We start from the raw sequence: 23,483 nt of genomic DNA, 5'->3' as shown, positions 1-23,483 counted from the left end.
ACCATCCATCTCCAGAACTTTCTCATCTCCCCAAACTGAGGTTCTGTCCCCATGACACAGTAAGTCCCAGCCTCCCCTCCCACCATCTATTTGGCTCTCTGAACCTGACTCCTTTGGGAACTTCACAGAAGTCAAATCCTGCAGTACTGGTCCTTTTGTGACTGCCACTATTAGCTTTAAGTGATTTTAAAACTACAGGATTAAGTACCACACACACACCTAGCATATTTTAACCTAGCATATATTTCTAGAAGCATGAGATCTTTTAAATTTGACCAGCTCCTCTTAAAATGGTTTGACCCGTCTTAAAATTTGAACAGTGCTGCTTTCTGCCAAGACCTTGATTGAGCAATGAGCCCTGCAGGTTTTTGGTTATGTTGTGGGTTTGCTCTGGCCTTTGAATCAGCAGAATCAGGCCCCTCGTGTGTGGGGACAAAGCCACAGTGGACTTGTTTTCTTGCAGGCTGGCCCGGGTGACTTCCAGAAGCCTGGCCTGGAGGGGCTGGAGATTCACAAGCATTAGGTAGGAGGGGAGATTGATGTGGGAGCCAGCCAGGGTAGGGGGTCATCCCAGGGCTCCACGGCCTCCTCCCTTGGCTCACGTGGAAGGGGTGCAAACTTCACCCTGTGTGCAGGCACAAGGGACGGGGCAGGAATGGGGGGAAAGAACAACGGGATTTGCCCAACTCTCCACAGCTGCCCAGAGGGAGCTGGAACTTGGGAATCACCTCTTCCCTCATTGGTGCCAGTTCCTGCACATCTCCCGGCAACGAGGAGAATTCTAGAATTTACGTCACTCTCTTTTACGTTAAAAAAAAAACAAAACAAAACAAAACAAAAAACCAAAAAACCAAAATACCCCATAAATGGTCTTGGAGGACACTGGAAATTATTGGACATTGTACATATATTACTGCACGGGGCACAGACCCCCGTTCTGTTTACATGGGTGATTTATGGGCTTTTTGGGACTATTTTCACTTTTCCTCTCAATCTGAAGCAATGGCATTTGGACTGTTATTTAAAACCATGACTGGATTTTGCAATGAAGCCACACATCTATCCCTCTGGTTCTTTTTTAGGCTTCTCTTCTGAGCCTGCAGTGGCTGAAGCAAGAGGTTCTGTTCTTAAATAAGCTTCCAGCAGAGAAGAATTCCCTGACCAATAAGCCGTTGGTTTCCTGCCGGAAGTAGGCCTCAGGGGAGAGGCCTGAGACGTTTTTATTCTTAAGACAGCACGTTGGTAAAGAATGCCTTTATGTATGCTGACAGTGTATGAATATGACAATTAAAGCGTCTCTGATTAAATGACTTCACGCCCTACCAGCGTCTGGTCCCTTTCTGCCCATGTCCCCAGGCTGCTTGGGCCAGGCTGCGGGGTCAGCTCGTGTCCTGAACACTCTCATGTTTCAGGAACTGATGAGGTGCCCTTCTTCTGGCAGATGGCGACCACAGAACTCCTGGATTCCTGGAACATGAGACAACAGAGAAGCGGTGATGCGGTGCCCCTCTCTCAGGCAGCCCTGCCTGTGCTGGTGAGGGCTGAAGCCCTGCACAGCTGAACTCCCAAAACAGTCCTGTTTCTGCTGATGCTGACTCCTCAAAAGTGCTTGTCCACGGTCCTAAATGTGTGGCTGGAGATCTTACTTGGGCCCATTCCACAGATCAAGAGACTGGGAATGCCATTCCCTGCCCTGGATGCCCTTCTCCTAGGTAAAAGGAACGCCGTGACAGCTTTAACGACTGCCCCTGCCCAAGCTGCCTTAACGTCCAGGCCTCCGCTGGCCACTCACCAGCACACTCAGGCTGCACATGTGCTTTCTCCTCTCAAAAGCTTTCTCATGGACACCTGGCTTCCTGGGCTAAGGGGTCATCCCAGCCCTCCCGAGCCCTACTGTCCCCACTCGAGGCTGAGTGGCAGTGACCCTAATGACCCATAAATGGCTCTAAATGGGATGTTCACACCCAGCAGGGCACAGGACTCAGGCACACACGTACTTTGAATGATACTTCTGTAGGCTAAAGTGGCTGGGGAATCCGGAGCGTCAATCAGAAAAGACTGTCCTTTATCGCAACTCTTACCTTGAAGAGAAATGAAAAGAAAAAAATCCATGAAGAAAACTGTGGCAAGGTGAACTGGAGGCCCTCTCGGGCCTGTGATGTTAAGACCCTGAGCCCACTTCACTTGCAGTGGAGAGTATAGCTGAGGAAACACACGAGATGAACGCGAGCATAAGTACACGTGTGGAACGTGTGTATTTACACTCCTCTGGGCTGCCCAGGCAGGTGCTCCTTGCCCCTCCCCTCCACTGCTCTGCCCACCCCCAAACCTGGGCAGGCCCCCTGCGCCTGCTCGGCACAACTGCAGAAGCAAGTCAGTGGTGCTGCTCCCCCACCTCAGCTGGGCCCTGCAAGGCCAGTGTCCCAGGAGCCAGGGAAACTGAGGGAGGAAAGGGGCCAGGAGGAGGGGCTGGCAGAGCTGGAATCCAAATGAGCCCAGGTCACCCTGGGAATGTGCTGGACCAGGTCCGGAAGTCCTAGGTCCCAGAAGAGTCACATTCTAGCCACTGGGTACAATTTTCAGTGTTCAAGTCTTCCTTGCCCCGGGGGACCCTCCCCATTTTAATAAAACTTCCATCCCTCTCACTGTGCTCCATGACCAGGCATTACTGTCCAAAGAGCTGGTTTCTGCAGTTTTCTGGGTCTCCTCTCCTGTCATCTTTGCCACTCCCTGGGCAGGGGGCACGGTTACCACCCCCTCTTACAGATGAGGCCATCAGGGCTTGGAGCCTCCAGCTAGCAGTGGAAGAGCCGGGCTCTGAGGCTGGACATCGACCCCAGAGCCTCAGCCGGGTGGGTCCACAGGCTTAGCACAGTGCCAGAGATATGGCACCTCCTTCTACCAGGGATCCCAGCACAGGCTGAAATGTGTGCCCTCACGCCGTCCTATTCCCAGGGATCTGCCTTTGCTCTCGCTGGACAAAAATAACTCTGGCGGGGAGGGAGGTGGCCTGTCACAGTGACCTCTCAGTTTTGTCCTGCTTTCCAGTACAGGACAGCGCCAACCACCCTTCTCTGATGCCCACGGGCCTTGTGCTTTCAGCTAGAAGGGAGGCTAGGGCCACGTAACTTGTCACACAGGCCCACTCCCCAGAAAGTGCTTCATCCTCTGAACTTGGGACTGAGTAGCAGCTGCCCTCAGGGCCTCTGCTGTGCTACTGGCTCCTGGCAAGTACTCAGAACTTCACTTCTTTGTGAAAAGTAGCCCTAAAAAGAAAAGCCCGGCAGAAGCTGGAGCCAGGCAGGAGGGCAGATGCCTCCCTTCCCCTCACCTTCTCGGGGGTTGGGTCCTGCATTGGGGTCTGAGGCTCTCCCAGCCTCAGCAGACAGCCCGTTCTCTGCCAGGCATCCCCCTAATCTCCTGCCCACCACTCCTGTCCTCGGGGCCTGCACTCAGGTGGTGGCACATGCTGGGGTTGACAGCAGTGAGTGAGCCAGGACGGGCAGTGACCCGCCTCAAGTCACTCATACTCATCCCTACATCCACCTGCCTCGAAGGGCCTCTGAACAGGAGACACTCTTAGACCTGGAGGGTTAATTAAGGTGGGGAAACTTGGCACCACGTCTGGTCAGTGCAAACAGATTCATCTTCCTGGGTGTTTGCATACTCGCTAAAGCAGCAGCTGGAGTTTTCCATGTTTCGTGGGGGAAAACACAGAGCAAAATGGTGTTTCAGGGCCAGAGAATACGCGACGAAGGTTCTCCAGATATGCACTTAGGTGCCAGGCTTCTCAGAGCAGCCGTCAGTCCCTGAGCAGCCCCTCAAGGCTGCGCCCTCCCACCCCACCCTTGGCTCCTCCGCTCTGCACACCCCAAGCAATCTCGCCTGAATAGGCACGTCCCACAATGTCCCTGAGCCTGCTAACCAATCAAAGGCTCCTCTAGACCCAACATGCAAGGGAACCTGCTCTCCTCAACAACACTGCCCCCCCGCCAACGGTCACAGCTTCTGAGGGCTGTCCCCATCTTCTAGAGCACGCAGACGTCTGCCATCTTTCTCCCCAAGCATCAAATCGTGTCCCTTCCCACTGCTGTGTGTCTCATCTCCAGGTCTGGGCAAGCCCTAATCTCCTCCCCACACTCCCCTACAGGGATGCCTGAAGGCCTCCCTCTCAGTCTCAGGTTCCTCATTTCCTCACCCTGAAGGCCCAGCTCTCGGGCCTGGCTGCAGAGCCGTCCACATCTGGGTTCCAGCCTGCCTTCCTGCCTTCTCCCCGGGCTTCCCTTGGCCCAGGCCCCTCTGCTGACGCAACCGCTCTACCACTTCCTCACGTCACAGGCTCAGCTAACTTAAGCAAGTTTGACTCTACCTCACGGAAACAAACATTTGGAGGCAAGTATAATTTGAAGAATGTGAGTGGCCCTCCCGATCATGGTGCTCAGCAAGCTGACACTCGAGTGAGTGCAGGATGGGGATGGGGTCCACCATCCCACCCCCTCCGTCAGTCTTGCTGCCGCTCATGGAAGGGACCCAGAGGACTCTGGGATGAAAAGGGTGAAACATTTTTCATGCACCGGGCCCCTGTAGGCAGGCCAACGCCCTCATCTAATGCCGAGAGACGGGGCCGTCCACGCTGTACTGGACCTCCCAGGAGGCAGGCTGGTCTTCCTAAGGGGTTTTCAAGGCTAATTCTGATTCATGCCTTTCACCTCAGAACCTAATTCCTGTCTGAGACAGGACCCCAGCACACACCCATGGCATTTCCCTGTCCTGTCCTCTCTACTTGGTGGATTCCTTTTCTGGGGCCTCCCAGCACCTCCCTGACCAGTCCTCACCCCACCCTCCACGCCTCACCCAACCACACCCTTCATATGCAGTCTGCTCACTCCCACGGTGACATGCCTGTGTCCCTAGGCCAGAGCTGAGCTCCTGAGGGTGGGCTCTGCGTCTGCTGCCCCACTGCCTGCCTAGTCATGCCCGTGCGGAGTGAGCAGGGTGTAAAGGCCCCATCTGGCAATGGAGGGTCAGGATGGCATTTAGACTCACCCACCTATGTGTGGATCCAGAGGCACTTTTCCGAGGAGCGGGATCTTCAGATTCTGGCACATGACTTCTGCACCCCCTGTCGTTGGTGGGAATATCTGAGATTCCTTCTGTGAGGTAAGTTAAAAAGGGAAGAATTAGGATTTTGTTTCAGAATCATTAAAAATGGACATTTTAAAACAACTTAAAAAAAATGGCTGTCTGAATGTGAAACATTAACCACTAGAAGAATTCTCATTAAATCAGCAATAGAGATTGTGATTCTACTTTCCAAAGTGACAAGGAAAAGCATAAACCATGTCACAGAGAACCCTCCCCAGGCTTTCCTCCTCCTCAGAAGGGACTGCTTAGCCGAGCCATGGGCCGATGCGCCCCCACCTTGCACTTGGGGCAGATGAAGCCACTCATGTTCTCCACCACTCCGATGATGGGCAGTTTCACCTTGTGGCAGAAGTTGATTTCTTTCCGGACATCTTGGAGGGATACCTCCTATCAAGGTTCAAAACACCATTTCAAAGTCAAAGCATAAGAAAAAAGTTGGCGTGCTTGCAGGGATGGTTGGTGCAATGTAGTGGGTTGACCACCATGAAACCTTACAGAGTATTCAGTAAGTATCTCGTTAGTGTCAACCATGCACTAAGCCCTATGCTAGCTGCTATTCCCCACCAAACCTCAAAAGGATAAATGTGAACAGCCAAATATCAACAGAAAACAAATGCACAAAAAAGGACCTTTTATGATATCCTCATGTTCTATTTTTCTCATTGATATACTACACCAAACCAAACTGCACTATTTTCTAGGTCAGGGGAACAGCAAAGTGTGGCCTGTGAGCCAGTCTCAATGTCTGGCTTTTGTTTTTTTTAAGATTTATTCAAGAGAGAAAAAGGGCGCGGGATGGGGGGAGGGAAAGAATCTCAAGCAGACTCTACACCCAGCATGGAAACGGACGTGGGGCTTGATCTCACCACCTGAACCAAAACCTAGAGTTGGACACTTAACTGAGCCGCTCAGGCATCCCTGTTTTTCTAAATAAACTGGACACAGCCACATACGTTCCTCTACATATTATAACTGGCTGCCTTCATCCTACAACGGTACAAATGAGTGGCTGTGACAGGCCGTTTGGTCCACAAATATTTACTATCCGGTCCTTTATAGAAAAAGTTTGCTAACCTCTGATCTAGATTATGAGCACAAACAACTTTATAGACAAGAAGAAAATGAGGAATAGTCTAGTTAGATCAAATTCACTTCTGAACTCTAAAAGCTCCTTTTACAGTGATACGTTGAGTGAGACATCCAGGCTTGGCACCCTCTCTATGCCCCCCAGGTCACGGTATCACGGACACATTATTCCTTGCTTGCTGTTGTCAAGTGTGGCCGCACTCTACCCTCTGTGGCTCTAACGCTTCTGAGTTCCCAAAGGTTCAAGGCTTCGAGTCACCTATTTCTCCCCAGGCACACATTTGGTTCTTCATCCCTATGAGATTGACGTACAGACAAAAAGGCATTTAACTAGAAAGTAAACCAGTATAAACTGGTATTAGTCTCCGTGCTCTTAGCACCACTGTGGTTCTCTCCTTGGTGGCCCCGCTTTGTCAAAAAGGACCCCCAAAAGAGTCACCTGCTTGTGCAAGTGGCAGTGAAGGGCTCTGAGAAGGTGGGTGACACACCTTCTCGTGTTAAGTCACACTCTCCATAAACGTTCCACACAAAGGGTGGAGCGTCCTCCCATGGTTTCCTGGAGAGGGGCCAGCATCTGCTCCATCTGTTTCCCTCTTCTTGAGCCCAAGGGGGCACCACACCCTCTTTTCACAGTAAATGTGGCTTTGGACAGGCCATCTTGAGAAATGGTTTTATGTTCACAGCAAAACAGGGCAGAAAGAGTTCCCATATGTCCCTTGCCCCTACACCCATGAAACGTCCCCACTATCAACATCCCACAGCACAGTGCTCTATTCCAAAAAGATTTTTCCTTTCGGGTAACTCGTCTGGGACTCACCCTTGACAGTTCTGCTGGTCTAGAGTGGGGCCCAAACACTGTAAAAATTCAAAAGCATTATCAAAGACAAATCCATCTGCCACCCCCTGGGCCAGGTGTTCCCTACCTCTGGCCACTTATGCGGCATCCTGCTCTTCCACGTGCCTCCAAGACACCCTCCACGGGGCACCAGACATCTCACACATGCATCCTGTCCTACCACTCCCCGACCCAGGCATCTTCACATGGCCCGTTGGGGCCTGTCACACCGCTGTTGGAGCACTGCACGTGTGCAGTGTCCAGTACCCACATTCCTCAGTGAATCATACAGGCCATGAGGGAAGACAGGCCCATTTCCTCCCTGATGCCTGGCACAGAGCCACAGATAGGTGCTGCTCTGTGAAGGTTTGGTGAAGCATGAGGAGATACTGATTCACAGACTGAGGCCCTCTTTGGTGTGCTTCCTTAGGATTGGAGAAGAGGATCATGACAAAAGGTACAGCTGAGCAGAATAATCTGCTGGTATCTTGGCAACAATAATAAAGCTCATCGCAGACCAGACTGCGTCTATTCACTGCTGGATTCACTCAGGATGACACTACCGCGCACTCTCAGTTTGGGTTCAGTATGGCCTCTATGGGCCTGGAACAAGAGCTGGGCGTTGCTAAAGCAGCAGCAAGGACCACAGCAGCTTATCTAGAATACACCCCAGGGTGGCTCTACAGAAAACCAGGTGGTCTTAGGAGTTGGTGGGAAAGGTGCACGGAAGCAGCACTGCGGGTTATCAGGACTGAAGCATGAGCACAGCAGAGGTGACAGGACCACGAGGGACAAGCTGAACTGAATGGCACCAGTGGTCTTGCCGGCTGAGTGAAGGAAATGTGAAGGGCAATTCTGAGCCACTACTGCTTTGATCTGTGCACATAATCGTGGAATGCCTACTTGTTAACAGCAAATACCAAAGATAAAACTTCTAACAAAGTTTTTGTAGATCCACCCTGAGGGCTGTTGGAGCATGTGTTCTGGGGAGCTGCTTCCATAAAGGGTCTCAAAGCCATATAAGAAAGAAGCTCCCAACACAGCACAGTTCAAAGCCAGCTCTACTGGGGCACTCACTCACCTGGGGAGTGGTGATGATCACCGCCCCATCGATGTGTGTCGACGACAGGTACTGGACAGCCGAGAGATGTTCATCCGATGTCCCAGGAGGAGTGTCCACAATGAGGTAGTCAACCTCTCCCCAGTCCACGTCACGAAGGAACTGCTTGATCATGCCTAAGGAGAGAGAGGGCGAGCCAGTGATGCCTTTTCTCTCTTTTCCATACTTACAACTCTACAGAGGCACTTTATGATCTTCACGTACACTTGACCTCCCTGGTTGTCATGACTGGGGTGCAGGGAACTACTGGCATCCAGTGGGTAGAAGCCTGGGGTGCTCTAACCTTCTGCAAGTGTAGACCACAGTCCACCCCTCCCCTAACAAAGAATTATCTGGCCCCAAATGGCAACACTGCAAAGGCTGAGAAGCCCTGCCTTACAAATGACACTTCTGCATTGTTATTTTAAGCTCTGGGCCCAATCAACCTGCTAGGATTTCACCTCACTCACATCTTGGACCTAAATAAGCTACTATAAAACTAGAGTAAAAACAATTCCAATGTCACATAGGCTTTAAAGACAGAGAAACTCAAGTAGACATTATAAATTATAAAACAAAAACGGGTATCTCTACTAGCTCTCTTCAACCAGCAAAGACAGAGGTAACCAGATGCTTAACCATGATCCTCTGCAAAGCCCAGCAGAGGACTGCTGCCATGCTGATGGGACAGGCTGCAAAGGAAACCTAAAGTAGTTCTGCTCTTGGAAGCTCATGCTCACGGAGAGAAAGCAGGGTGGCAAACCATTTTTCTTTGGTCCCCTCCAGATAACGGCATCATCAGGACTGCTGAGCAAGAAACCAACCGACATCACCCCCAGATTGTCTTCCACGAACTGGAGAGGATGAAGCAAAGAACACTTAAAACCACAGCACAGGTCACTTCCTTGTCGTTTATCGGAGCTGAAAGCATTTTGAGAACAAAATGATCATGTGATCTTGGGTCTATTCATTCTTTGAATTCACAAATCATTTTGGGAGAGGAAGGGTTATCATACAGGGGGACCTGAACGAAGCCCCCTGCGGCCGTGTGCTAGAGTGCAGAAACCACAGCAGAAGTATGTCCTTAGCTACCCTCGCCTGGGCTGGCAAACCGCAGCCTCCAGGGCCAAATATGGCCCACCTTCTGGCCTTGTCCATCAAGTTTTCTTGAAATACATGGTCATTAGCTTGCACATTATGACCCTCATGCTACAATGCTGGACAGTGTATGGCCCACAGACTGAAAATATGTACTGTCTGACCCTTTACAGACACAGTGTGCCAATCCCTGACATTACCTGTGCTCCCTATGTCTACAAGGGCACGCTGATTGTTACTTGTTAACTGATAGACAGCTGGGTTGAGGAAAGTGCTGCCCGCCCAAACCACAGCTGTTCTGAACACACGATCCGGAATACACTACCCGGCAAATAAGACAAAGGTGTAAAAACTCACCACTGGAGACCAGCCTGAGCCGCTCTGGTGAACCTGCATGAACATAAACATCGACGTTCACCGGTAAGAAATTGTGCACTCTGGGCATACTACAGTTCGTTGTCTTTAAAGCTCCCACTCAATTCTCATTAGAGAGTGAGCAGCTGCGGGAGAGGCAGCGGGTAACAGAAGCTGTACCCCCCCACACAACACACATGTTGGAATGTTCTGAAACTCTGCTTAGAGATCTAGTCAGGAGGTAAACTTGGCTGAATTCAAACATAATTTGGGGTCTAAGGTATTTTACAAATAGGACAAGAACCAGTTGGGGGTGGCTGGGGCAACGCAGGTGGTTGTGGTGCGGGCAAGGCTGCCTCTGCCAAATCCAGGAGTGAAGGTGTTTGCTTCAGCGAGATGGGCAGCCCAGGACCTGCCCCGCCTGTGGCCTGAGCGTCAGTGCCTCAGTGCTGGTCTGCTGCACCCCTGGGAGGAGGGGGCCAACAGGAAGGGTGGGGCCACTTCAAGATTCACACTCTCCTTCAGTAGGTATTCTTTAACAGCCGGCGTTCAACTCTGCACTGCCTCTTCATCGTGAAACTAGAACTGACTCAACTTCCAACTACACATGAGTCTCAGCAGTTGGGCTTTAGGGCAACCTAGGAGCCAAGACAGAAGGCCCATTTTCTTGAAGAAGTCTTACCTCTCTAACAGCTCTAGGGAGATCTAATTCATATACCACACCAGTCTCCTGCTCAAAGTGTACGATTCAGTGGCTTTCAGAATATTCCCAGAGCTGGGCACCAGTCAGTTATTTTCATCACTCCGAGACGATACCCTACACCCTGTGACGGTCACATCCAATCCTTCACCCCCACGTGCATGCCACCTCAATCCTAGGTGACCCCCATCTCCTCTCTGCCTCCGCAGATGTGCCTGTTCTGGACACTTCACAGAAATGCAACCCTGTAATACATTATCTTGGGTGACTGGCTTTAAGGTCTTTTTTAATTTTTGTGTCCTTTTTAAATTTCAGTACAGTTAACATGCAACATTGTTATCAGTTTTGGGGGGTACCATATAATGATTCAACAATTCCATACATTGAGTCCCTGCTCATCACCCAAGGTGTACTCTTCATTCTCTGCACCTAGTTCACCCAGGTCTTAATTTTAAAAAAAGGGGTGCCTGAGTGGCTCAGTCAGTTAAGCGCCTGCCTTAGGCTTAGGTCATAATCCTGGGGTCCTAAGCCCTATGTTGGTCTCTCTGCTCAGCGAGGAGCCTGCTTCTCCCTCTCTTTCCTGCTCGTGCTCTATCTCTGGCCCTCTCTCTCTAATATTTTAAAAATAAAAATAAAAAATAAAAACAACCATCACTCTTCATTCCTATTTAAAACTCATTCTCCATGGTGACAGGCTTAAAAGAGGAATAAACGAAATGACCCGCAGTGTAGAAGAAAATAGTGGGACTTGTTTTATCTCACCATTCAACACCATAGTGAAAATATCAGTGTTTATCAAACACTCATGTACCGGTACAGTCAGTGCTAGATGTATATAACTCGTAAGTAAACACACAGCCATACTGTGGGTGAGTGCGCTACAAAGTGTTACTGATGGGCACATGGGCACAGACGTTGGACAGTGCAGCTCTGCCTCCACCCTGGATGGAATCACCCCTTTCCAGCACCCTCGGCAGCCTAGCCCAAACCCTGAGCAGAGTCCACAGGCCTGGCCTGTGTGCCTCAGGCCACTGTCCAGCTACCCTCCCTTTGTCCCCTCTGCCACTGGTCATCCTGCTGCAGAGACTCACGCCTCAGGACTCCTGCATTTGCTCCCTTGGCCCATAAGGCTCTTCGCTAGCTCTCCATAGAGGGGTGCCCTTGACCACACCCTTGCTCATCCCGTCCCCTTACCCAGCTTTCATTTTCTACTATCTATCAGCTGCCTCTTCCCATCAGGGCTGGGGACTTTATTTGTCTTGCTCACCACTGTATCCTAGCACCCAACAGTCACATAAAGAATGAACCCATCCGACATCCTGAAACATCTAAGCACCTCCCTACCCCCTGCCCAGCCCCATTTCAGTGCACTGCCTTTAAGAGGGACCCTTTCTGGGACTGCTCCCTGCAACCCAGGAGGGAGTGACCAGTACCTGCATGGACTGCGGTGGTGCCACAGCCTGTCCCCCGCCCCACATCACTCTCCCACCTCATAGTCTCAGTTCCCAGGGGTGACAACAAGGGCAAAAACATTCCCTTGTTTCCAGGGTACAGAACCAAGCACAGACTGGTCTGGCTTTCCCAGCAGTATGAAGTCTCTGTGTCCTACTTCTGCAATTTGTTTGCTGTTTCCCTTCCCCTCTAAGAAGGCACTGAAACTAATGCTTCTCAAGTGGTGCGGGTGAACTTTACATATGGTTCCAAACCCCAAAGCTCACAGTTGTTGCTGAGGCCGGCAGGCTAGGAACACCGAGCTGCTCTTAGCATGGCCGCCTAAAAACACATGGCTATGCTGACCCCTTGGTTTGGGATTAGCAGTTCGGTGCTATGGTTTGCTGTGAGGATACTTTCCTGAGGTTCGTACTATAGTTATTACCTGTTCTCCTTCCAAGCCCATTATCTTGGGAATTGATGGCCCACATATATCAATGTCCAGAAGAGCAACCTGGGAAACAAGAAGAGACCAAAGCAGTGATGCAACAGAATATACCATGTTCCAGATGTGCACAACTGGGAGGGGGAAAGGGTCTGAGTTTGAAAGGAGGAAGGGGAAATGGAAAGGAATCTCGGGGGAGTTCCAACTTTCATCTTCCAGGCCACAGACACACAGTCTAGAACCCGTATAGAGAGCTTGGCAAAGCACATCCACACATCACTGACTTCCACACCCATCCCCCAAGTCTGGCGCCTAACTCCAGGGCGATCTTCTGGGCCCAGTATCAGGCCCAAGCACCATACACTCAGCATTTACCACATGCCTAAGGAGTGAGTATCATTATCCCTGCTTTACAGAAGAGGACATGGAGGTCCAGAGAGGCCCAGTGACTTGCTCAGTAAGCTAGCAGTAGAGCTACGACTAACCTGAGGTCTGGTGATTCCCAACACTGGGGCCCTTTCTGCTACCCCAGGGGGCCTGGAGAGGAGGGCCAGAGTAGAACCTCATGCTGAGCTCTGACCGAGCCCCACTGTCTTGTGATCCTGAAGGTGAAGGATGGCTTAACCTCAACTTCTAAAATAAAACTGAAAATAAGAAGGAAGTCTAGAAAAGCTCTTTGCTAGTGAATATGCAACCTCGGAAGACTTTCACCGCAGACACGCTGTTTTCTGGGTGTGAGAAACGAGAAGATCTGAGACAGTCTGAACAGCAGAGTTAATATTCATCTTGAAAGCTCAAATATCAAGCATCTAAAGTACAACACCACTGGGTAACTTTTTTAACTTGCCCTAAATTAGTTTCTTTGCTCCCAGCAAAGCCCCACCTCCGCTTCTTCACTCTGTACTGTAATCAGGAAGACTCTTCATTCTCCTATCAGCCGCTTGCCTCCCCTGCCCTCTGCTGGACCAATTGAAGAAGCAACAGAGCGATGCTTGGGCTGACCACCTGCCTGCCTTCACCTACAAAGAAGGACCAAGTGCATTAATGACTGCAGACATTCTACCTCAGAGCCTCCAGACTTAGGAAACCACACCCTCACCGCGACCCTAACAGACTGAACGGGACTCCCAGTTTCTAGCCACTCAGTCTCTGCCCTTGCTTTCAGGAACAATTTAACATTTCAAGGAACTATGCTCCCCACAACCAAGTAGGTGAATATGGAGTGGAAGGATGTGAGGATGCGGAAACAAATCACAGGCATTCACTACTGGGGTGGTACTCAAAGAAGCTGTGACATGTCCCCGCTATGCAGACCTCCGAGGGGCCCCGTGTCCTGTCTTTTGCGGACTTCCTGCTGAACCTGTCACTACCCTAAATCTATCCAATGGATTCCCTTTCTGCTCAGGCCAGAGAACCTGAGCAGCGAGCAAAGTGCCTGGGTAAATCTTAACCAGGGCCTCTGTGGAAGGTGCTAGAAACCTGATGAGACAAACAGGTTTTGCCACAGCTCTCTTCCAGCCACAGACTGGTGGAGCAGAGTGCTGTCGGGATCCAGACCTTTCCCATACTCAGCACCCCCAAACATCCCCTTAAGAAGAGGTCATGGAAGGTGGGCTCTAGTCCTGATTCTTGGCACTCAAATGGCTGTGTCACCTCCTACAAAATGTTTTTGTTGGAGCTTCTGATCTGTGAAACAAGTGTGTAAATCATCAGGCCCCTTCCAGCTCCAAAGTCTACAAGCCACAGGAGCCTCAAACACTCCAGCCCGGAAGCCCCAAGGTGGACCTGTTAATGCTATAGTCTTTGGTGTCCCTCAGCTCGGGTACAACCACCAAGGCTCCTCTTGCTCCCTTCACCACAACTCACACATCCCTGGCTGGCCTGTGATTAGTCGGGGGGGGGGGGGGGATGGTTCCCAATTCTGCTTCCTCTTGGCTCATGGGCCTTTGCTATAAGCCACTGGACGCCTGTCTGCCTTGAACACTAACATAGAACAGTCCTGCTGAGAGGGATGAGCTTCCACCAGACAGAAAAGGGATTGGGTGTTTCCCCTCTAAATTTAGGGAAGGGAGGAATGTGTGCTGAGATTAATCAACCAGGCAGACGGAGTCTACGATCTGTCAACATCCCGCACCCTCTGGATACAGCGGCATTCTCAGTCATGAGTAGGCCTTGTGGGGAAATACACTTTCCTAAGTACAGATTTTTTTTTTTGGTAAACTATTGTTGCATAAAGAAAACCATCTTACTTTGCCATATTTTCACACTGGATGGAGCATTTTCCGTTAGTTGCAAAGTCCGGGCAAACTACTTCAGAGCAGAATTACACAGAAGTACCATAATATGCAAAAAATTCTCTATTTCCAAGTACGTACTTGTATCTGGCCTGGTTAAAGCCCATCTTCAGAGAGTTAAGATACAAAACAGATGAACATGGGAGAAGGGAGGGAAAAATAAGATGACATCAGAGATGGAGACAAACCATAAGAGACTCATAACTCTAAGAAAGAAACTGAGGGCTGCTGGAGGGGAAGCGGGTGGGGGGGATGGACTAAGTGGGTGATGGGCATGTAAGGCACTTCATGTAATGAGCACTATTAACAATGAATCAAAAAAAAACAAAAACAAAAAAAACCCAATGAATCAGGGGATCCCTGGGTGGCGCAGCGGTTTAGCGCCTGCCTTTGGCCCAGGGCGCGATCCTGGAGACCCGGGATCGAATCCCACATTGGGCTCCCGGTGCATGGAGCCTGCTTCTCCCTCTATGTCTCTGCCTCTCTCTCTCTCTCTCTGTGACTATCATAAAACAAAACAAACAAAAAAATGAATCACTAAATTCTACCCTGAAACTAATATTACACCTTGTTAATCATCTGATTTTAAATTAAAAAAATTATTGTGTGCGTACGTACACACACATGCCTGATAGCTTCTAAAAGCAAAGAGCATTCTGGATGATACGGATACTCTCTTAGAAATAATCAGTTTTTGGCCAACCAATTGGCCAATCAAATTTGATCCTCAGATGGCAGGAGATTGTTGATTAACAGAAGAATAAATCAACAAGTGGATTCTGAACCTACTCAGCACTGTTATTTGGTGGGGGTAGGCTACAAACTTGGTGCCAAAGCAGAAATCATCAGTGCCTTTCCCCCACATTCCAGGCAGTGGATAAAGTAATACTGATTGCCGTCATGGACATTTACTGTGTGTTATCTCACTTGCTCCGGACTCTCATTTTACAAGGAAAACCGAGGCAGAGAGCCTGGTAACCTGCCCAAGGTCAGAGAGGTGGCGTGGGCAAAGCGGGATGTGAACCTGGGCAGACTGCAGAGCCTGTACTCCTGGCCACCATGCTCTACCTTGCCCACCACCTTGCCCCAAATGCTCAGAGTTCTGACTTGCCCCTCTGCTCCAAAGTACTGAGGCCCTGCTTCTTCTACCTCCCTGACTCTGCCCTCATTTGTTCCCTGATCTGGATCCTCATGGCTGCTCACGGAGAGGAGAACACCAATTCCCATCCGGCTTCCTGTACCCTCCGATGATACCCAAATCACACACTCGGCTGACTATCCTTGCAATGCTCCTAAAGCAACACTCAAACCCTGCCTCTTTGCTTGCCAAATGTCCTAGCAGGTCATTCAAAGCCTCCCCTGGTCTGGCTCAGCCTCGTCCTCAGCCCTCTTCACTGGAGGAACCACATACACATACCCCATCGGTCCCCCTCACAGTCCAGGCACCTCCTTTCCAAACCCAGTCATCTCTCCCTGGTCCCACATCCCTAGAGCACATCTTGGGATGGTGGAGGCCAGATTCCAGAGAAGCCCACCTCAGCGACTGGCAGGCCAGCACAAACAGCTCCACCATTAGAAAATGATCAGAACTGGGCAGCCCGGGTGGCTCAGCAGTTTAGCACCGCCTTCAGCCCAGGGCCTGATCTTGGAGACCCGGGATCGAGTCCCACATCGGGCTCCCTGCATAGGGCCTGCTTCTCCCTCTGCCTGTGTCTCTGCCTCTGCCCCCCTCCTCTCTCTGTTCTCTCATGAATAAATAAAATAGAAAGAAAGAAAGAAAGAAAGAAAGAAAGAAAGAAAGAAAGAAAGAAAGAAAGAAAGAAAGAAAGAAAGAAAGAAAGAAAGAAGAAAGAAAGAAGAAAGAAAGAAGAAAGAAGAAAGAAAGAAAGAAAGAAGAAAGAAAGAAAGAAAGAAAGAAAGAAGAAAGAAAGAAAGAAAGAAAGAAGAAGGAAAGAAAGGAAAGAAAGAAAAGAAAATGATTGGAACAGAAAGGAGGAATAAGGCAGAATGGAGAGCCTGGGTAAGTGCGAGGAGCACTGAGTTCACCAAGTCCAGCCTCCTCACTCCCGAGAAGGCCAGGCTGGCCCAGACTTTCAGTCTTCCTCCAAAGACGCACTCTCCCAGCAAGCACCAGTGCTCCTGGAGCCAATCGCAGCCTGCTACCTGTTTTTGTACAGCCCACAAGGTAAGAACAGTTATTACACTTTTAGGAGGCTGGGGATGGGGGTGGAATTAAAAAAACTATTTCATGACATAAACATATGAAATCCAAGTATCAGTGACAATGAAATTGTGTTAAAACACAGCCAAGTTTGTTTACAGATGGTCTATGGCTGCTTTTGTGTGTCAGGGCAGGACTGGACAGGTGCTATAGGAACCATATGGCCCACAAAACCTAAAATACTCACCATCTGACTCTTTACACAACAAGTTTGCCCACCCCTCAAGCAAACTCTAATTTCTTAATCCAGTGATTTGAAAACTGTATTCCTGGAGTCCTTGGGGACTGGGTGGTGTCTCAGCGCCTGTGTGTGTACTGTGCATGTGTCAGAATGGTGGGCCCACTGTAGCTGACTTTTTTTGCAGAGAAAATAAAGGCTTATGTTAAGGTCTTCCAGTACGATTTCATGCTTATATAGGACGGCTTATCTACTATGAGCACACAACACTGAAATTTAACCAGCTTTTAGAGTTTTAAAATAGAAAGGACAATGTGTGGCAGTTTTGAAATTTCAACATTAGATTAAATGTACCTCTACAACCCCTACTGGTATTTTTTTTTTTTTAAGTCAAAGGGGAAAAGCTATTTATCTGCTAGAAGAGAAATCTGAACTGAAAGTCAGCCCTCGTATATAAAATTCATTCATTCAAAATGCATGAAGAGAAAACAAATACTGAGAATGTATGTCAATGTATGAAGAACGCATGAAGACCATGGGAAGAATTGAAATGGGGAGACACAGCTTTCAATATGAACACAAAAACTGCTTTCCTGGAAAGGAAACATGAACAGTGTCCTGAGAAGGGAGAGGGCAGTTAATTGGCAATTCCCATCCTGAGAACAGTAGGCTCTCTAACCCAGGGCACGCACAGAGCCAGCACACAAGTCCTTAGCGAAGTCTCTTGCTTCAGGGCTCACCCTGACAGAGAGCTGGGTTCTTTATTTTTTAAAGATTTTATTTATTCATGTGAGACAGAGAGAGAGCGAGAAGCAGAGACACAGGCAGAGGGAGAAGTAGGCTCCATGCAGAAGCCTGAAGTGGGACTCGATCCAGGGTCTCCAGGATCACACCCTGGGCCAAAGGCAGATGCTCAACTGCTGAGCCACCCAGGCGTCCCCGAGAGCTGGGTTCTAAGAGACATCCGTGGTGCTCTAGCAGTTCTGATGTGTAAGCATTTTTTCCACTGGAATTTTGAATAAAATTTCATTTTACAAGAACACAAAGATGGAATGTGTTCCGTGTTTAAAATAAATTATAAAACACAGTATTCATGGTTTTATTAGGTATCAAGTGTAAAGTAAGTGATAGGATCACTTTTCTAAGGTCAATGCAAAATTATCATGAGTCCCATGAATAACCCAATGTATTTTTAAAATCGCAGGTACTGTAAATTTCCATTCCAACTTTGTGGTGAAAATTATTTTTTTCTTCTTCTCCATACCGCATCTTTCATTAAAGCTGAAATCCAGAGAGCAGCTGGATTTTTACTGAGCAATTTGGTGATTACATGCTCATGTGTATACTTGGGTACTAGGTGAGAGGCCCAGTTCAAGGCTTGGTAAATGTTTCCTTCCTCAAGAGCTAAAGAGAAAATACACTTGACTTTTGAACAAGGCGGGAATTAGGGGCCTTATACATGAAAATTCATGTGTAACTTCTGACTCCACCAAAATTTAACTACTGATAGCCTGTTGCCGACCAGAAGCTTATAGGTAACAGCTGATGAACACCTATTTGTATATTATACACTGCACTACTACAGTAAGCTAAAGAAAAAATGTTACGAAAAACATGAACAGAAAATACATTATAGTACTACTAAAAAAATCCACATGTAAGTGGAACCATGCAGTTCAAACCCTTGTTGTTCAAGGGTCAACAGTATTTTAGGTTTTGTAGACAAAAATCAAGGATACTATAAAACAATTTAAAAGCAACGGTTTAGGGATGCCTGGGTGGCTTATTGGTTGGGCGTCTGCTTTTGGCTCAGGGCGTGATCCCAGGTTGGGGATTGAGTCCCACATCAAGCTCCCTGCAAGGAGCCTGCTTCTCCCTCTGCCTGTGTCTCTGCCTCTGTCTCTCATGAATAAATAAATAAAATCTTTTATTAAAAATAATTTAAAAAGCATCCATTTATAGACGTAAAAACCATTCTTAGCTCACAGCCATAGAAAGGCAAGAGAGGGGCTGAATAAGCCCATAGGTTATAGTTTGCACACCCCTGGCCCAGACACAAGTAGAAAGTGGCTAAGAAAAAGAAGTCTGAACAAAATAATCAGCATGCCAAGAAACATTACACCTGCCACCTGCTATCCATTTTCACAGGTAGAGAATCTGATGCATTTCCCCATGCATTTCCCTCCTTCTCTCTGCAAGAATCTAGATTCCCGAGACCAATTCAACTTGGTCTAAGGGATCAGTTCTCTAGGAAGCATCACAAACTCTCATACAGGAGCCTTTTCCAGTTTTTCCCCAAGGTCTCACCTGCGTGTTTTCATCCTCTGCTAGGCCGTGGGCAAGGTGGGCACTGAATGTGCTTTTTCCAACACCACCTTTCCCAGATAACACCAAGATCTTGTGTTTCACGGTCTTCATTTTTTCTTTGATTTCTTCTATGGCTACAAAGAAAGCAAATCAGGTGATGAAGTCTCTGACTAAATTTCAAACGTCCTCTTCCAATGGACTAGAAGGAGCTAAATCCCTGGGACTATTTCACAGGACTGTGTGTGAAATACCACCTAATCAGTGACAGTAGTAAGTACTACAAAGGCTATTGACATCATTGACATTTTCTTGTTTATTAGTTCACTTCTCTGTCTCCTCTTGTTAGGATACAAGTTCCATGAGAATAGAAATTATCTGAACTGTTCATTGCTACACTCCCAGCTCCAGGAGAGCTCCACACGTAGTAATGGTTCCCAACCTAGGGGCGAAATCTGCCTTGGGGACATTTCTGGTTGTCACCAGGAAGGGGTGCTACTGGCATGCAGTGGGTAGAGCCACAGATGCTGCTAACTGGCTAACAACGCGGGGTGCCTGGATGGCACAGCTGGTTAAGCATCTGACTCTTGGTTTCAGCTCTGATCTCAGGGCCATGAGATCGAGCCCTGTCTCAGGCTCTGTGCTCAGAGTGGAGACTGCTGGAGAGTCTCTCCCCCTGCTTGCATTCTATCTCTAAATCTTTAAAAAAAGGTCTAACAATGCTCAGGACAGCCTCCTACCCCAAATAATTATCCAGATCCAAATGTCAGTAGTGCCAAGGTTGAGAGTCCCTGACAAAGAGCAAACACTTATGAGGACCAGTCACAGGTAACTATCACAGATCATACATTTTCTGTGCATTTAACATTTCACTTCAATTCCTTAAAATAACACGATGAGATAATTATACTACCTTCTTCTTATTTAAAAAGCAGGTTCTCAGGGGATGCCCAGGTGGCTCAGTCAGTTAAATGCCTGACTCTTGGTTTCTGCTCAGGTCATGATTTCAGGGTCCTGGGATCGAGTCCCAGGTCCAGGTCCACGCTCAGTGATGAGTCTGCTTGGGATTCTTCGCCTCTCCTCCTCTTCACCTGCTCATGCGTGTGCATGCGCGCTCTCTCTTTCAAGTGAGTAAGTCTTTTTTCTTTTTTAAGTTGGTTCCAAGCCCTACGTGGGGCTTGAACTCATGACCCTGACATCAAGAGTTGCATGCTGGGGATCCCTGGGTGGCTCAGCGGTTTAGTGCCTGCCTTTGGCCTAGGGCGTGATCATGGAGCCCTGGGATCGAATCCCACCTCGGGCTCCCTGCATGGGGCCTGCTTCTCCCTCTGCCTGTGTCTCTGCCCGCCCCCCATCATGAATAAATAAATAAAATCTTAAAAAAAAAAAAAAAAAGAGTTGCATGCTCTGCAGACTGACCCAGCCAGGTGCCTCTCCTCCACTTTAGATAAGGAAACGGAGGCTCAGAGACCTGAGGACTCTCACTCAAGGTCACCCCGTTTGCAGGACCCAGGAATCCAGCCCCAGTCTCCCACTCAACTCCTTCAGCATCCTCCCAGCCTTTTTTTTTTTTTTTTAATTTTTATTTATTTATGGTAGTCACACACAGAGAGAGAAAGAGGCAGAGACACAGGCAGAGGGAGAAGCAGGCTCCATGCACCGGGAGCCCGACGTGGGATTCGATCCCGGGTCTCCAGGATCGCGCCCTGGGCCAAAGGCAGGCGCTAAACCGCTGCGCCACCCAGGGATCCCGCCTCCTGCTTTTTAAGATCCTTTAGGCGAGTTCCCAGAGCCTTCCCCATCCTGCGACTTGTCCTTCACCGAACTTATCACTGCGATGATTTCCTCGCTCGCTCAGTTATTTATGGAGGGTCTCCCCTATTAGCTTAATATCATTAAGGCAGTAACCCTGTCTCACTCACAGCTGTAACCCCAGCGCAGAGCACTATGCTCAGGAGAAATCAATACGTATTTATGCTAAGTGAGTGAGAAAATCGCTCCTTTTCCCAAAGGAAGACAATTTTGTCTACATAATAAGCCCGAGCAAACCCCTAGTTCAAGGTCTATAAACCCTATTCTCCAGCCGCGGGGGCCCCTGTCACTCAAACCCCTAGCCCCGCCCCTCCTGTGATCCCATTGGACTCCACGCCAGTCACTGATCCTTCAGGCTCCGCCCCATCCCGCTATTTCCTTCTGTACTTTCCCACAGCCGGTCTCCTCCCGGTCCCGCCTCTTCCTGGCTGGCGCCCTTCACTTCCGGTTCAGGCCTTGCCCTTTCCTCACCTGGGTCGGGAGCCGCGCCGGCTCCGGAAGCGCAGAGCCGCTGGTTGGGGCAGCCCTGACATGAGGCCCCTCGGCCCGCCTGGGCGCTGCTGGTCCCGGGACAGCCTGCGCGGTGACAAGGTCACAGTTAGAGTGTCTCCTGTCCCTTCAGCCCCACCACCCACGCCCCCCCTCCGTGCGCTCACCCTGAGGCACCTCCTCCATTCGGCCGCCTTCGACGTCTGCGCGGTCACCGGAACCCGCCCTTACGTATTTCCGTCTCCTGGCGCCAATCTGACTCTCCAGGAGCGCCAAATAAGTCACGGAAAGGGGGCTGTGCGCACGCGCGGACTTCGTCAGGTGCCTGGAGGGGGGAGGGGGACTGGTCTTTAATTTCTGTCCGGGTTTGAACTGAGCTGCGGAGAGCATTCATCAATTATTCAGCACGGAGCTCCCGGAACACGGGCGTTATCCTACGCGACACGTCCATGCCCTTTCATATCCAAGAAATTTGATACCGATGCAAAGTTATTAGCTAAAATAAACTTTATATTCAAGGTTACTCAGCTGTCCCAAATAAGATCTGCCCCCCCCACCCCCACCCCCACCCTGGATCCAATCAAAAGTCGCACCTTCCTTTGTTCTCTGTGCCTTTTAATTCAGAACAGTCCTCTTCTCACCACCCCTTACCCTTTTTTGGGACATGGGACACCCATCTTTTAGGACATGGATACATTTGGATATGGTGTAGGCCAATTGCCTTATAGAAAGCCCACCCCAGTATCTTAATTTGTCTGATTCCCTGCCACATGATTAGATTCAGGTTAAGAGATTCTGGCAGGAGGTACTTGACCGATGTGTACAACTGTTGTGCCACGGCCAGAGGCACAGGACACCAGTGGGTCCCATCCTCGACCACTTGGTGAAGGTGGCATCCGTCCCACCTCTGCATTGGATGGTCCGCTTTTCCGTTTGTGGCGAAGAAAGAATCTGAAGCGATTCGTTGAGATCATGGGAGTATCCTGTTCATCAGCCTTGCACTCAGCCTCATTCTGGCCCCAATCCGTTCTAGCAGCGTTTCCAGAATTGTGCCTTCGGATGAGAACACAGAATGTTTGAACTTCCTTCCTCAGGTCACACAGCTCCTAGCGAGGGAGCCAGAGTGATGAACCCAGGCTGTCATCCGTGATACGCGGTGCCAAGTGTCCGTGTGCGAGGTGCTGGCGCCACCAAACCGCCCCGAGTCCTGTCGTCCTGGCACCTAGCCTGGTAGGGGCAGCGGATGACGAAGCAGGTAACTACAGCTTTACAAAGGCTACGACACGAGACAACCAGGGCGATTCCTTAAAGCCGAGGGAGGGACGGGGTGGCGGTGGGGAGGACATATGGTATTTCAGACGGAATGAACCAGCATGAACAAGCCCAGGGGTCAGAGAGGTCAGAGAGGAATTCACATGCAGGGACTTTTGTGACCTCCAGTTTGCAGGTAGGAAGACAGGGTCACCAAGAATGACTTGCCCAAGGTCTCAGAGCTGGTAAGCAGCACAGCTGGGGTGCCAGGAAACTCTGATGTAGGGCCTGGGCTCCTGACCACTATGCCGTACACTGGGAGCAGGATGCACATTATCCTCCTTTCACTGAAGAAAGTGAGGCTCAGAGAGGTTAAGCAGCTTGCTCAGGGTCTCACAGTCAGAAGGCTCCACCCAACTCTCCTGACCATAGGCTCTTTCCTCCCCACCCTCCCAGCCACACAGTAGAGACCCGAGGCCTGCCCGCTTCATGTCCTCCTGAGGTCCCCGCAGACATTTCCGGCATGTTCCCGCCAGCTGTCTTCAGCAGCAGTGCCACATTAGAGCCCCGCAGTCTCTGATTACCCAGGGGACCCTCCCACTCAGCGAGTCTGTCTCCTCAGTAGCAGGGAAGAAAGATCTTCCATTCTTCAGTCTCTCCCTCACTACGCACTCCTCCCCACAAGGCTGTAAACGATCACATTCTACACTAAGAAATAAAATCAAATAAGCCTCCCCTCAG

General features: G+C 49.6%; 2 protein-coding genes across 3 annotated transcripts in view; one reads left to right on the top strand and one right to left on the bottom strand.

Moving 5' to 3' along the window:
• TVP23A (trans-golgi network vesicle protein 23 homolog A) overlaps positions 1-1,322 on the top strand; it is a 31,223-nt gene extending 29,901 nt beyond the window's left edge. Inside the window, exons 7-8 of one of the 2 annotated variants that reach the window (XM_055340199.1) lie at positions 464-523; positions 1,083-1,322. In XM_055340199.1, the coding sequence (XP_055196174.1) occupies positions 464-523 (60 nt within the window). In that variant the 3' untranslated portion in view covers positions 1,083-1,322. Of the gene's footprint in view, positions 1-463 lie in introns of both variants that reach the window. The other variant, XM_055340200.1, reaches the window with a different exon arrangement.
• Positions 1,240-21,702, bottom strand: NUBP1 (NUBP iron-sulfur cluster assembly factor 1, cytosolic). The gene is made up of 11 exons (XM_055340198.1): positions 21,659-21,702; positions 21,474-21,578; positions 19,194-19,327; positions 12,194-12,262; positions 9,621-9,653; positions 8,929-9,019; positions 8,148-8,302; positions 5,422-5,532; positions 5,051-5,153; positions 1,998-2,081; positions 1,240-1,467 (listed from the first exon to the last, which is right to left on the bottom strand). Exons 1-11 carry the CDS (start codon positions 21,675-21,677, stop codon positions 1,409-1,411), a joined length of 963 nt encoding a protein of 320 aa, XP_055196173.1. The 5' UTR covers positions 21,678-21,702; the 3' UTR covers positions 1,240-1,408.
• Between the last annotated feature and the right edge of the window lie 1,781 nt (positions 21,703-23,483).

This window comes from Nyctereutes procyonoides, unplaced genomic scaffold (genome assembly GCF_905146905.1).
Source record: "Nyctereutes procyonoides isolate TBG_1078 unplaced genomic scaffold, NYPRO_anot_genome, whole genome shotgun sequence".
Taxonomy (NCBI): Eukaryota; Metazoa; Chordata; class Mammalia; order Carnivora; family Canidae; genus Nyctereutes; species Nyctereutes procyonoides.
This window is presented reverse-complemented; position numbering and strand designations above follow the sequence as displayed.

Bases quoted from the DNA above. Each gene is read 5' to 3' on its own strand.
- NUBP1 (XM_055340198.1), bottom strand. The intron at 5,533-8,147 runs GTGAGTGAGTGC...GAACCTTGATAG, and splicing joins TGATCATCACCACTCCCCAG to GAGGTATCCCTCCAAGATGT. The intron at 1,468-1,997 runs GTACGTGTGTGC...CTCATGTTCCAG, and splicing joins CTACAGAAGTATCATTCAAA to GAATCCAGGAGTTCTGTGGT.